The 13,123-nt window shown below is 34.5% G+C and overlaps 2 protein-coding genes across 2 annotated transcripts; both read right to left on the bottom strand.

Annotated features, from left to right (window-relative positions):
• Positions 1-1,181: 1,181 nt before the first annotated feature.
• Positions 1,182-6,142, bottom strand: LOC141709053 (monosaccharide-sensing protein 2-like). The gene is made up of 6 exons (XM_074512947.1): positions 6,036-6,142; positions 5,736-5,862; positions 4,895-5,455; positions 3,280-4,223; positions 2,376-2,563; positions 1,182-1,837 (listed from the first exon to the last, which is right to left on the bottom strand). Exons 2-6 carry the CDS (start codon positions 5,812-5,814, stop codon positions 1,393-1,395), a joined length of 2,217 nt encoding a protein of 738 aa, XP_074369048.1. The 5' UTR covers positions 5,815-5,862; positions 6,036-6,142; the 3' UTR covers positions 1,182-1,392.
• A 4,420-nt stretch (positions 6,143-10,562) lies between these two features.
• On the bottom strand, positions 10,563-13,123 carry LOC141709054 (uncharacterized). The gene is made up of 3 exons (XM_074512948.1): positions 12,845-13,123; positions 11,687-11,985; positions 10,563-11,473 (listed from the first exon to the last, which is right to left on the bottom strand). The coding sequence occupies exons 1-3, from the start codon at positions 13,044-13,046 to the stop codon at positions 10,796-10,798; spliced, it is 1,179 nt and encodes a 392-aa protein (XP_074369049.1). The 5' UTR covers positions 13,047-13,123; the 3' UTR covers positions 10,563-10,795.

Below are 13,123 nucleotides of genomic sequence, written 5' to 3'. Positions count from 1 at the left end.
TCTACCATATTCTAGTATTGAATATAATTATCTTTTTGAAGCATATTGTTTAATTTTGTTTGTATCACTAATCGACTGATTCCCTTTCCAGTTCTGAATATTTAAATAATAATTAAGCATATGCTTTACAGCTTAAGTCACTAAATTGCCACTTAATCTTAACTTCTTATCAACATAATAAACAATTACTTTTGTCCAACTTGTGTGTACCCAGGCATAATTGGTGAGTAATTTCATTTGGTGGTTTGTTTTGCAACTCTGATTAAAGTATTAAACTGAAAATCAAATATATTTTTTAAAAAAGTTACATTTCTAAACTATGCATAATGCTTTCGTTCACTTGCCGCCATAGTTAGGTAAATCATTTGCGGAATATTTATACCTAGTATTTAGTCTCTTGTAAAGTGTGACGTGAACTCCTGCATTCACATCAATTTCTCGTGTTAAATTTATCCGCGGTCATAGTTTATAAATTATTTGTTCGTTGAAAATTTCTGTCTAATACTTAAACTCGTGATGTCATGCATTCACGCCAATTGGGACGTAACTTCCTGCATTTACGTTAATTTCTCATGTTAAACCTATATGATGTCGTAGTTGGTAAATCATTTGTTTGCAGAAAATTTCTATCTAATACTTAACATGAGACAAAGTGACGTAACCTCTTACATTCATGTCAATTTCTCGTATTAAACATATCCGCGGCCATGGTTGGTAAATTATTTATTAGCAAAAAAATTATACCTAATATTTAACCTCGGATAAAATGACCTGACCTTCTACCTTCTACATTCACGTCAATCTTTCGTGTTAAACCTATTCGCGGATAGATGGTTAAACTTACTGCTTGTCTATAAGTGTAGTGTGCAACGCCAACAACTGAAATGTTCCTTGCAGTACACAGAAATGTAGTTAAACTGGGAATATCTTCATCTTTCCATTTTAACCAACAAGCATATCCTGCATCACTCTAATTGCACAAGAACTGTTTTCTTGAGACATTTTATTAAGGTATAGGCTTCTGGTCTCTTCGAAGAACACGGTAAATGGGAATTCTACTAATTACAGAAATGGTAGTAATTCTATATGTTGGTGACAATGGTGGACATATGCATGAATATTTCAGGATATGCAAGAAAAAAACAAAGAAAAACATGTAGTATTTGTTTCGAAGACAGAACTAAGATAAAGAAAAATTACTATGAGATTAACTTTCAAACCAAAGTTCAAAATTTGTACGACAGGAGTGCGATTCCTAGCCTATTAGTTGAAAAACTGCTATGCATTTTCAGTATTCCCAAATTACACTCCAGTTCTAGACAGCAAGGACCTGCACTGCCCGATCAGCAAAGAAGTCGTCGAATTACTGAAGAACAGTTCACATGTCTTCAGTTACTCTGCTTTAGCAGCATCGGTTTGCCTAGCACCAATAGCAAAGAACTCTGTAATAACTTCCAGGGGCATGCCTTTGGTTTCTGGAACCTTTGCATACACGAAGAACCAGGAAATGACACATACAACCGCATATATGCCAAAGACGCCAGCTAGTCCAATCGAGGTGAGCATCACAGGCAATGTGTAGGTCACGATGATGTCACAGATCCAGTACACAAGAGCACATATGGCAATGCAAAGACCCCTAACTCTTGTAGGGAATATTTCTGAGCAGAGGATATTCGGGATCGGTCCATAGCCCATGACGAAGCAGCAAAAATAGATTATGACACAGATGGTCGATATGATTGCATGAAGAACAGTACCCATGTCGAACACATTACCGATGACTAGGACGACAAGTGAGACTATCAGCACAGGGATAGTTGTGAGCAGCAATGTCCTTCATTGAGTGGTAGAACAAAGCATTAATATCGTAATCATAAGGATAAAACAATTAGCAGCTACTTAAGAATTCCAAATAGTACAGGAAAGCTTATCACAACGAATTTGCTTTGATGAGGTAAATCAGCATCTAACAAGGCATTTAAGGGTAAATAAAGATATCAAGACAGCCATATTAATGGTTTAAATATGTAAAACCGAACAGTCTGGCATAATTTTTTGGTCATAACCCCATATATACAAGTTTATAGTACAAAGTTAACTTTCTGCTTGTCTTGAGGTGTCATGATAAAACATATTTGCACAATATTTTCATGCCAAATTAAATTGATTCACATTAATAATGAACATGTATGGTAGTGACATTTCAAAACGCGAGAAATATAATACACATACGAGATATTGGCTTGCCTTTTTATATAAAATTTTGCAAATTCTGCTATGTTTAGTTTTCAGAACATGTTTATATTTAAGTTCAAGCCATGACAGGTTAGAACATAAAAGAACAGTATAAAGTTCAAATTAAAACAACTAACCTTCTGCCGGCAACATCAACAAATCTCATCGCTACAGCTATGCAAGGAAGCATTAACAAGGTTGTAAATGCACTAATAAGGAAAGATGCAGACTCAGATCCGATTCCTAAGCTGGAAAGAAGAACTTCAACACCTGCTTGCTCAAGAATTTGTGGAGTGTAGTACATAACCCCATTAATGCCGGAAAACTGCAGCCATTTTAACATAGATAAGAATCGAAAAAGCAAATCTGTTTATTGGAAAATGAGATCAGGCATTATTAATGGTCACAAGAGGAGCGTATTTCACGTAAAATTTGAAAATCACGCTATCAGACTATCAATAATACTCTCTTATAGTAATGGCATGATTCACAAATATATTACTCGGACTCTTCATTTTACCTTCGAGTACCGTGTCAGACACTCAACACTTGGACATGGACCTGGACTCGGACACTTATTTCAGGCCAAAAACATGTGTATTTTTCAAAATGTTGCCGAGTCCGATTCTTGGACATGTGTTCATGTCAGACACTTCTAGCCGAGTCCGAGTAACATAGTAATCACAATGAAGATAGCAAAGTATCTTGAAAAGAGATTGCAGAATCTTATGGTCAGATTCAGTGAGCATGATTTACAACATGAAACAAAAGTGAGCAAGATGTTCTATTTGAAAAAATAAAAAGACAAGGAAGTTTCTAAATTACCTATAAAACTACATTTAGAAAATATTAGAAACTGACACGGTAGCCGGCAAATTTTATCGAGCGAAAAGAAACAGTATTCACACACACAATAACTGCGGTAGTGCTGAGTAGGACAAGTACGTCTTAGAGTCCATTTAAATAAAGAATAGAAGAGGCACAAAAATCAGTAAAACTTAGTGAGAAAGGACATTAGGATTCCAACAAAGAATTTCATACCTGTTGAAGGATCTGAATCCCAACCCCTACGATCAATGCACGCCTCACTCCTGGTTCTAGAAGAGCACTCCAGCCCACCCCTTGAGAAACAGTTTCAGATGGATGTACCATTGCTGGTCCAACTGGATGCTGATTCATAAGGTCCTTTGAATAGAGAGCAGTTTGGCTTACAAGAGCAGCAGCCTGTACGTAGTCATTTTCTGGATTAATTTCACCACCAGGAAGTGAAACAATAGACCCACGCCTGGATCCAGCAATCCCTTCCTCGTGCAAATAAATCCTGTTGAAACCTCCCTCTTTCTTTCCATCCTCACCTTGTCTCTCAGACCATTTCCATGCCAACTGCCAGCCACCCCCGATGCCCATACTCTCTTCTCCTGCAATGCCTTGCAAGAGACTGCTATTGCGCCTAACACCAAGGACGCTGCCATGTGCACGCGGAGCACCAATGTCCTTGTCCATGCTTGTTGCTTGACGTGAAATCAATGGGCTCTGCAAGTTATCGTCAGAGTCTTCTCCACCAGCATCAGTTGTATAATCTTCACCTTCTCTCTGTAGGCTCTCTTCATCCCACTGTTCTTGTTTAGCATGAGGATCGGCCATGCTAAACATGCTGCCAAAATTAGGAAACAGCATGCTTCGCATACTTCCATTTTCTGGGAGCTTTTCATGGACACTGCCAAAGAGAGTCACAATAGGATCCACAAGGGGCATACCCTGGTTTACAAGACTTCCATGGCGCGATGCAAGACCAATAGTACTCTGTCCTGTGACAGGTTTGGCAATCCATGAGAGTCCTGCTTCATGTCCGTACAATTTGATTTGCTCCTTTTCCACCTCTGGATCCTGATCCTCAGTAAGCTCATTGGCTGGGCCAATAATGTATTCTTCAATGGATGTATCACCACCAACTGCCAGACCTTCGACTAGCAAAGCCATCTCGGCTGTGAAAAAAAGAAGCAACAAAGATTTAGCACGGCGACTTTGCCATCAAACACAAAGTTACGGAGTTAAGTTGACAAACTTGGAAATGATACTCTTAACAAGCAAATAGAGTATATGTTTCATTAAGATAATAAGGGAAAATTTCGATAATTTACATATTCATCAAGATCATAAATCAGCGAAGCTGTAATATAATTTTAGAAAAGTTGCTTTTAATCAAAAGTTGTGGTCAATTATATAATAATTTAAATATAAACAATTACGTATTTACGTTAGATGACGAGCTACTCATAATAATATTTGCATTATACATATGCTGAAAAGCATTGAACATACAGGATTAGATCATAATGAACTGATACATCACATTAATGCACCCTTCAAAACTAAAGGATATAACAATTTGCAATTCTGAACATAAAATTAACTGTGTTCAGTTGTAAGAATAGTTTTATATTAATTTCTGATTCCAAAAATGGAAAGTAACACCTCTGGAAATAAAAATCGTTAGCATAAAAAACATAACCAATTGGGCGCCAGGACCTGCATGAAAAACTAAGAGTACCGAACACGTAACGCAAAAGGTAGGTCTGCGCTATATAGTAAAACCAGATCTTAGCCACTAACAATATCGAATCATTAAGGAAATAACTTAACAATGCAAATTTACCTGAAACATCTTCTCTGCCCCGCAGCTTCTGTAAGACAAGTTTAGCCTCAGTCATCTTTCCTTTACTCACAAGCCATCGAGGAGATTCAGGTAGATATAGTACAACTAGTAAGAAATATATAATAGAGGGGGCAGACAGAACTCCTAGCATCAATCGCCAACTTGGTGAGTCCAAAAGTGACATTCCAAAAACCATACAATACGCAAAAAACATTCCAGCAGAACCCAAAAATTGCGGTAAGGTGTTCAACAATCCCCTTATCTCAGACGGGGCAGTCTCAGAGATGTAAAGCGGAACTAGAGTAACAGCCAACCCTACTCCGAATCCATCCAAAAGTCTTGCTAAAAGTAGTGTATAAATGTTAGGAGACCATAACATTATCAAACCACTGACAAAATAAAACGTCGACGAAAGTATAAGCATTGGACGTCGACCAATCCGATCCGATATACTCCCAGAGCACGTTGTGATTAATGTAGCACCAATAAGCGACATGGCAACAACAAGCCCTTCTGCAGTACTTCCCAACTTAAGTTCTTTCTTCACGTAAACAACCGCCCCTACGATTTCACATTAATTTTCATTAAACACAGTCACTAATCTTCTCTCACTCTCTCTTTACTCAATCTAGCATAAATCAACACAAGAAACAAAAAGAACATAGACATAACAAAACCAAATCACAAAATTCACCAAAACACAAAATCTTGCCATAAAAATCGAATCTTTGACATAAACTCAAACACAATCAAGAATGAATTAATAACATGTGACCATAAAAAATCAAGAATTACATAAAAATTAAAAAAAAAATTGCAGAAGAGATCACAATTCACATACCTGCAATAGTGGCATTATCCCAACCTTGTAACATGTTACCAATTGTGGCAACAATTGCCACAATAACAGCTCCATTCATCTTTACACCAATTTAACACTAAAGTTCCAAACTTTATATATAAATCACCTAAACAAAAAATACCCAGATCATAAAAACATCAAAAAGATCACTTCTTTGATTGGATCTGTATAAACACACACATACATAATTCAAGAACTCTCAATTTTGCTAAACAAAATAAAAAAATACATACATGTTTTATAAATATTCTATAAGAGTGAAAAAGAGTGAAGAATTACCTGAGAAAAGATGGAGACTTGGACAAAACTGAGTTGTTTGCAGGCACAACAATAGCAGAGTATATAGACTGTAAAGTGGGCTTGATGCAAGAAGCCTGTAATAATTTATAATATAATAATAATAATGATGATATTATTATTATTAATTTAGGAAAGACTATAATATTGAGATTAAAGTGAAAATGATACTCTCCGTCCCTAAAAACGTTTACTCTCTTTGTGTTGGACACGTTTGTCAATGCACACTTTTGATCGTTAATATCTTTAAATTTGTATTAGTATTAAATATAAAAATTTCATTGTATTAAAGTACTGATAAATACGAATCCAACGACTCATGACTATGTTTGATATTATAGATTACAGATAAATTAGTAGTCAAACGCTTACCGTGAAAAGTACCGAAAGTCAAAAGAGGAAACGTATATTGGGACGAGTGAGTAGAAAGGGAGATGCAATAATTGAATATTGTACAACCTTGTATTTGAAATAAATATTTATTGCAACAGCAATGCAGGGTTTATTTTGTGTGTGCTGTGACAAATATACCCTTTAACAACCGGACAAAAATTTCCCTTTTTTGAATAATATAAATCCTTAGTGGAGAATATTTTTGGTATAATCTGAATTATCGGATTCATGTTTTAAAAAGAAGGATATACAATCTATATACCTTTTTTACTATCCATATTAGTTTACTAGTGGAATATTATAGCTTGCAATCTCTGTTATAAAAATAACCGATTTTATCGATTATTATTCGATTAATCGTTCTAAGGTGTTCTGCCAATCCAATTCGATTTTATAATCGAATTAATCACTGTATTTTTTCTTAAATTAATATATTACTTTTAATAAATTAAATTATATAAATTTTATTAAACACGTCTGATTAGTGTTTCGATTAATTATTACAAGTTGTATTTACCGACTAATTCCGACTCCCATCTTCACTGCCAGCAATGTCAAACTAATTTTTCGATTAAATTAGATTATTATGGGCCTAATAAGATAATTTAAGTAGAAAAATAATAATTGCTATCATATTCCAGTGCTTGCTATAATTCATCTTTTTACTAATAAAAAAAATCTTTAAAAAATTCCTAAAATCATCATTTACATAATATAACACATATTTACTTTATCAAGGAATATTTTGATACAAATCTTAATTCAAATCTGGGGGATAATTTACAACGTGATTTAGATAATAAGTTTTATGGGCCACAAATGAGCTGAAAAACAAGCCTTAAACTAGAAAATCATGAGAACAAAAGGCATATCGCAGAAACAGCTAATCTTGACCTTTTCTGATTTGTCTTGTAATAATTTATATTACTATATTTTACCTTTGTCTTATCAAATCTAATTATTGCCTTAAACGTATTTGCAAAACCATCCCAATACTTACGAAAGCCAATAATAATGACTATAATATGTAGTTTCATTCAATAATTAACATTTTTTAGTAATTAAGAACGATTTTTTAGTGTATGCTCGTGAACATATGTTGTTAATTTAAAATTATAGATATAGCTTATTTGTATTGGGTGACTTTTAAGAAATCATGAATTATTAAATTTATCGGAAATTTGAAATTTAATGACCTTGTTGATTATTTGTTATTTTTAAGGTACAGTACTAATAATTAGTTTGGCATTGATTCTCTAATTTCAATTGATTCCTAGTGATGTAATCGAGTTGAGCTGAGTTGAATATCGTCTGGCTTAACTTCAGCTTCATTAAAATATTCGGGCAGTAACTTCGAAACTCGGCTCACAAAAAAAAATGATAGATTCGAGTTCGGCTCAAAAACTCGACTAGATTTCATTAAAAATTGGTAAAAAATAAAAATATGTTGGTTTGATTGAAGTTTGATTCAATTAAATATGTAAAATATATATAAAAATTTATTTATATTAAAAAAATAAGAAATAGTAAAAGCTCGACCTTACGAGCCGAGTAATCTAAGCTCGCACTCGGCTCGATAAAGAATTCGAATAATTCGAATTCGAGCTCGGCTCAAATATTATCAAACTAAATTTAAATATTTTACGAGTCGAGTTCGAGTAACTCACTAACAGTTTAGATGCGGGGGCACTTTGCTGTTTTACAAATAAATCTGTACTTAACAGTAATGTCGGTGCCTTGATAAATTTTAGTTAATTAAATCAACTCGTTAATTTTCTAACCCGTTCTTCATACTGTGCATGTTAAATTACAGGGTGGCCTTTTAGGGGTTGAGGTTACAAATTCCTAAATTGTTCATCTGCATTACGTGAATTCACATGAATTTAAATATAAAATCATGTTTTGTCATTTTGTTTATGTTTTTATTGAAGATTTGCATAATTGAAGTGTGCAACAATCCTTCACCATCTCCAACTCCCCTGATGATCTCCCTGTATATAATGTACAGTTAAACTTCTTTAAAATAATAGGGTCGGAACCAATAAAAATATTAGTTTAGCGAGTTTATTATTTTCCGGGAGTAAAATAATACACTGTGTCCATTATATTGGAACTGGAGAAAAATATTATTTAACAAAATTATTACTTCATCGAAATTTAACAGGGAGGATCAAAATTTAATTACATGCCATCCTCAGTATTTAATATAGGCGAGAAGATAGATTATTTTGTAAACAATTTTAATTCTCAAGTTTGAAGGTGTTAATTAAATGACTAAGATGACTAATGAATATTTTATTAAAATTATATTTTCTCAGTCCTTTTTTAGCTGTCATATTTTATTTTTTATCAGTTAAATTGATCATTTTTTAGCAAAGATTAAACAGTATTCTTATATTATTTAGAAAACCGAATATTATATATTAAAATAATTAAACATATTTTTCAATCATATAATTTTTTTATTTTATTTAATTACACAATATTAATAAACTTCGCTTAAATATTAATCACGAAAGTCAAATGTGTCAAAAAAAATGATGGAGGGAGTACTAGGAATCCATAAAGTTGTTCTAACTTAAAAATTTCGATTTCTAGCCCACACGTGAAAGGCCCAGTGAGCTGGTTCATATAGCGAGGAAGATGGGCCTAGTAGGTACAATTTGGGCCTCCAAAGTCCAAATACGGAACGCATCTAGATTTATTTGTGCAGGTCCTATTTAAACGAAGATCATAACATGATTTGGAAGCAAATGGTACATAATACCACATATTTTAAATAAATGAATCTGTTTGGTAAATAATTGTTTGTATTTAACTAACCTCATGTCCATCTTTAAATCAAAAAAACTTGAATTATTTTTTTAAAATTAGTTAATTGAGTTCAAACCGTTATTTTAATCTTCTAATCAACAAACACCAATATTAAAGAATCATGCGGTTACATTTCTGATTTGATTATCAACCGACTAAATCTTTAACGTTGCGTCTTTTATATATTTCACTTAAAAATGTTAAAAAGTACGTAAGTAACAGACGAAAGAATAGTGCTAAAGGTACGAAATTGGGTACCAAAATTTATTTTCAAATAACATGATCGGATAATTTGAAATAATTTTATTGAAAGAATTTATGGGAATGCGGGATGCATTATCGTATATTAATTACATCGCAATCAATAAAATCATGACACGTGTTGTTTGGAGATCCATTTTGGGTATCAGTTTAGCCCGAGTTTCAACCTAAATCGAGTTCTGATACCATGTTATGTATGTTATGTTAGGTGTGATAAAAGAACCTAAATCGAACTCTGATACCATGTTAGGTGCGGTAAAAGAAGACCTGAACCAATCTTATACTCTTCATTTCTTCAGCCATTATACCATGGACAAGATGCTCCATTTGATACATTTCTCGAACCCCATCATATAAACCTCCCAGGTACTCCTTGTCTCTGTCTCTCCCCATACAGAGAGGGAGAGGGAGAGAAAGAGAGATCCTAGTGGCTACACTGGCTAGTACCCGGAGGCAGATACTCACTGATGCACATGCATGCAGAAATGGACCCCACAATCCCATCATCAATCATAGTCATAGAGATAAACATTAATATAAATGTTACGTCATTTTTTAATCCTAAATCTCCCTGAACGGAACAGTACTGGTGTTATATATTCCCATCACCGTGTCACATCCAACAGAACCACCACTCTCCCTACCACACCCGTCCACCCCATAGTTTTACAGCCGGATTCTACGCAGACAATCGATTGTTGCAGTATATCATGTTGTATCACGCTTTTAGTATGAATACTTGGAGAATCATTTTCATACTTATAAAAAATTAGACAATTAATTGTTACAACATATATCATACCGCGGAAAGTTGTCCAAATACATTTAAGATTATGTTTTGGAAAATGTTCAATGCAAATCAACTTTTTAATTTTTAGAGCAAACGACATTCAAAAAGACTAAAATATCCTCCTTGAATAAACATCAATAATTCAAGTAAACATAGCTCTTTTGCTCTGGAAATTAAAATCATGCTCTGAATTTAACATTTATCTGATGTTTTTAGTATGAATATTAACTCCCATATTTATATAACTGACAGACTTAAAATTTGGACATACATTAATATATTTATATCCAGCCTAGAAGGCAGAAGCCTATAATTAACTTAGGAGGAACATGTCTACATGTGTACTAGCTTGCTTGCATGAGCAGCATTACATTTGTCATTACATGTACATGCACTGCACTTAATATAAAATACAAACTACATAAAGATCCATAAAAAAAACTAAACAAGATTTGTAGGTGATATTAACTAAAACAAAAGTACATTAAAAGTGAAAAGGCCAAGATTCTGCTGCTGTTATGTTTGTAGGAGGATCAAGCAACATCTGCTTAAAGCCAGCCCTGTTAAAAGAAGATGACACATCACAGTCTGGGATTCCACAGTTAATCCCCATTAAATTCCTATTACCACTCTCCAAATCACCATAAATTAAGGCATTTTTGTGGTAATTAGTGTTGATCAGTGACTGAAAATCAGGCTCTGGTTTTCTGAAATGGGAAAAATTAGGCTCTGTTTTGCAGATTTTTCTAAAAGGAGGAGGAGTTTCTTGGTCCTTGAAACAATAGTAATCTTGATGTGTTGAGAGGAGAGTGTTGAGGAGTTTAGTGTCTTGATTCTCTCTGTTTCTTGTAGGTGAAAATGAGGTTTGCAGGTCATTTAAGACACTGTTTGGTTGTGGCATTGCAGGGGCTGATGATGATGAGTTGGTTATCAGAGATTCAAGATTGGTATGGTTCAGAAGTAGTTGGTTTTGGTTGTAGAGGGATTCAAGTGTTTTGTAAGGTTGCAATGCTAAAGTTCCTGTTTTTATAGTTTGATCAACTAACTGTGACAAACATGATTTTGTAGCTTCTTGCATATAGCCACTCTGCCCTTGGAAATGCATCATTCCATTTTTCCTTTCTCCCAGTTTCTGATATATTCTACAAATCACCCATTCTTCCTGTTAATTCAACCAAAAACACAAAACATTACTCAATCTTTACCATGTCTAAAATTTAACTTACAAATTAATTTGAACATTTGATTTTGACAATAGTAGTCTCAGTGAATGTACATTATTAACTTACCGGTTCTCGTAAAATTTACCTTACACGTGTGACTAATCTCAATGATTGCACATTATCTTTACATTAACGGTTATTGTAAAATTTACCTTACACGTGTGACGACAAGAGAAGTGACCATCAAGGCGATATTCATGCATGACCCATTTGGTCTTTTCACCTCTAGGAGCTCTGCCTTTGTAGAAAACAAGAGTCTTCTTCATGCCAAGAAGTGTTGCAGCATTTGCAGTATTACCAGTACTGCTGCTGCTGCTGTAAACTTCTTTGTCCTTTCCAGTTGCTTTCCAATAACCAGACCCTGTGGCTCGGTTTGTTCTTAACCCACTTGGGTATTTCCTGTCTCTCAAGCTAAAGAAGTACCATTCTCTCTCCCCCATTTTTGCCACATCTGTTTCATCATCCACATCATTATTTTGCAACTATGAACTACTAATACAGATAATCAAGTCCAAGTCCGTTTGAGATATCTTATAAGTAACTTATTACGACGAAACAAACAGACACTAACTACATTTAGCCTAATTAAATAAATGTACCAAGAAGTTGAACCTTTTTTGTTTGTCCTCTAGCTGTTAGATCATACTTAATCAAGTGTATCTGTCAGGTAGTTAATAATGATTTCTGCAAAGGTGAGATAGATTTTGCTTTTTAGTAGTAAAAGTGAATGGCTAGGGGAAGCTTTTGAGATTTTGGTCATGCTTTATAACTATTCGTGTACGGCAGAACTAAATACAAATGCCATACATTAAATTTCTGAACTGCTTGGGATATTAAGGAAGAGAAATCTATACCTTTTAAGTTTTATGTTCAAAAATTAAAAGATCTACAGGAGAGGACAGAACACTAAATAGTCTTGCAATAGCTACTTGGCACATGTTTGAACTTTAGTGATTGAAAAATGATGCATTGCCTAAAAACCAAAAGTCAGAAATGGCTTGTGCAGTTGTGGTACAACAGAGAGAGAGAGGGAGGGAGAGAGGGAGAAGGAGAGAGATAGAGAGAGGGAGGGAGGGAGAGAGATAGAGAGAGGGAGAGAGGGAGAGAGATAGAGAGAGATGAACAAGACACAGAGAGAGAGAGAGAGATGAACAAGACACAGAGAGAGGGGGAGAGAGAGAGAGAGAGAGAGAGATGAACAAGACACAGAGAGAGGGGGAGAGAGAGAGAGAGAGAGAGAGGAGACTAACACATAAATGAACAAGCACACAAACACATTGCCAATGTAGAAGATGGTAAAATGAAAGTACCTGGGAGTTCCCAGGGCTCGCATCTGTTGAGATCAACCTCAGCAATGTCAACACCACAAAAAGAGCCATTATAGACCTTGGAAGCAAGATAAAAGGTGATGAGCTCTTCATCAGTTGGGTGAAACCTAAACCCTGGAGGCATACCTTGCTCATTCACATCTCCTCCTTTCAGTTCACAAAGTATTTCTTCAATTGCCAACATCTCCTACCACTTCTTGTTTTCTTTTTATCCAAAACACAAAACAGAGCTTTTCAGATGATGTAAAGATAGACTAATAA

This window comes from Apium graveolens, chromosome 2 (genome assembly GCF_009905375.1).
Source record: "Apium graveolens cultivar Ventura chromosome 2, ASM990537v1, whole genome shotgun sequence".
In the NCBI taxonomy this organism is placed as follows: domain Eukaryota; kingdom Viridiplantae; phylum Streptophyta; class Magnoliopsida; order Apiales; family Apiaceae; genus Apium; species Apium graveolens.
Note: the sequence above shows the minus strand (reverse complement) of the source record. Positions and strands in the feature narration are given on the sequence as shown.

Coding starts and splice junctions, on each gene's coding strand:
- LOC141709054 (XM_074512948.1), bottom strand. CDS start 13,046: ATGTTGGCAATTGAAGAAATACTTTGTGAACTGAAAGGAGGAGATGTG. Junction 11,986..12,844: donor CGAGCCCTGGGAACTCCCAG/GTACTTTCATTT, acceptor ATGATGAAACAG/ATGTGGCAAAAATGGGGGAG. Junction 11,474..11,686: donor CTTGTCGTCACACGTGTAAG/GTAAATTTTACA, acceptor TTGAATTAACAG/GAAGAATGGGTGATTTGTAG.
- LOC141709053 (XM_074512947.1), bottom strand. CDS start 5,814: ATGAATGGAGCTGTTATTGTGGCAATTGTTGCCACAATTGGTAACATG. Junction 4,224..4,894: donor GGGCAGAGAAGATGTTTCAG/GTAAATTTGCAT, acceptor TTTTTTTCACAG/CCGAGATGGCTTTGCTAGTC. Junction 2,564..3,279: donor GGATTCAGATCCTTCAACAG/GTATGAAATTCT, acceptor AAATGGCTGCAG/TTTTCCGGCATTAATGGGGT.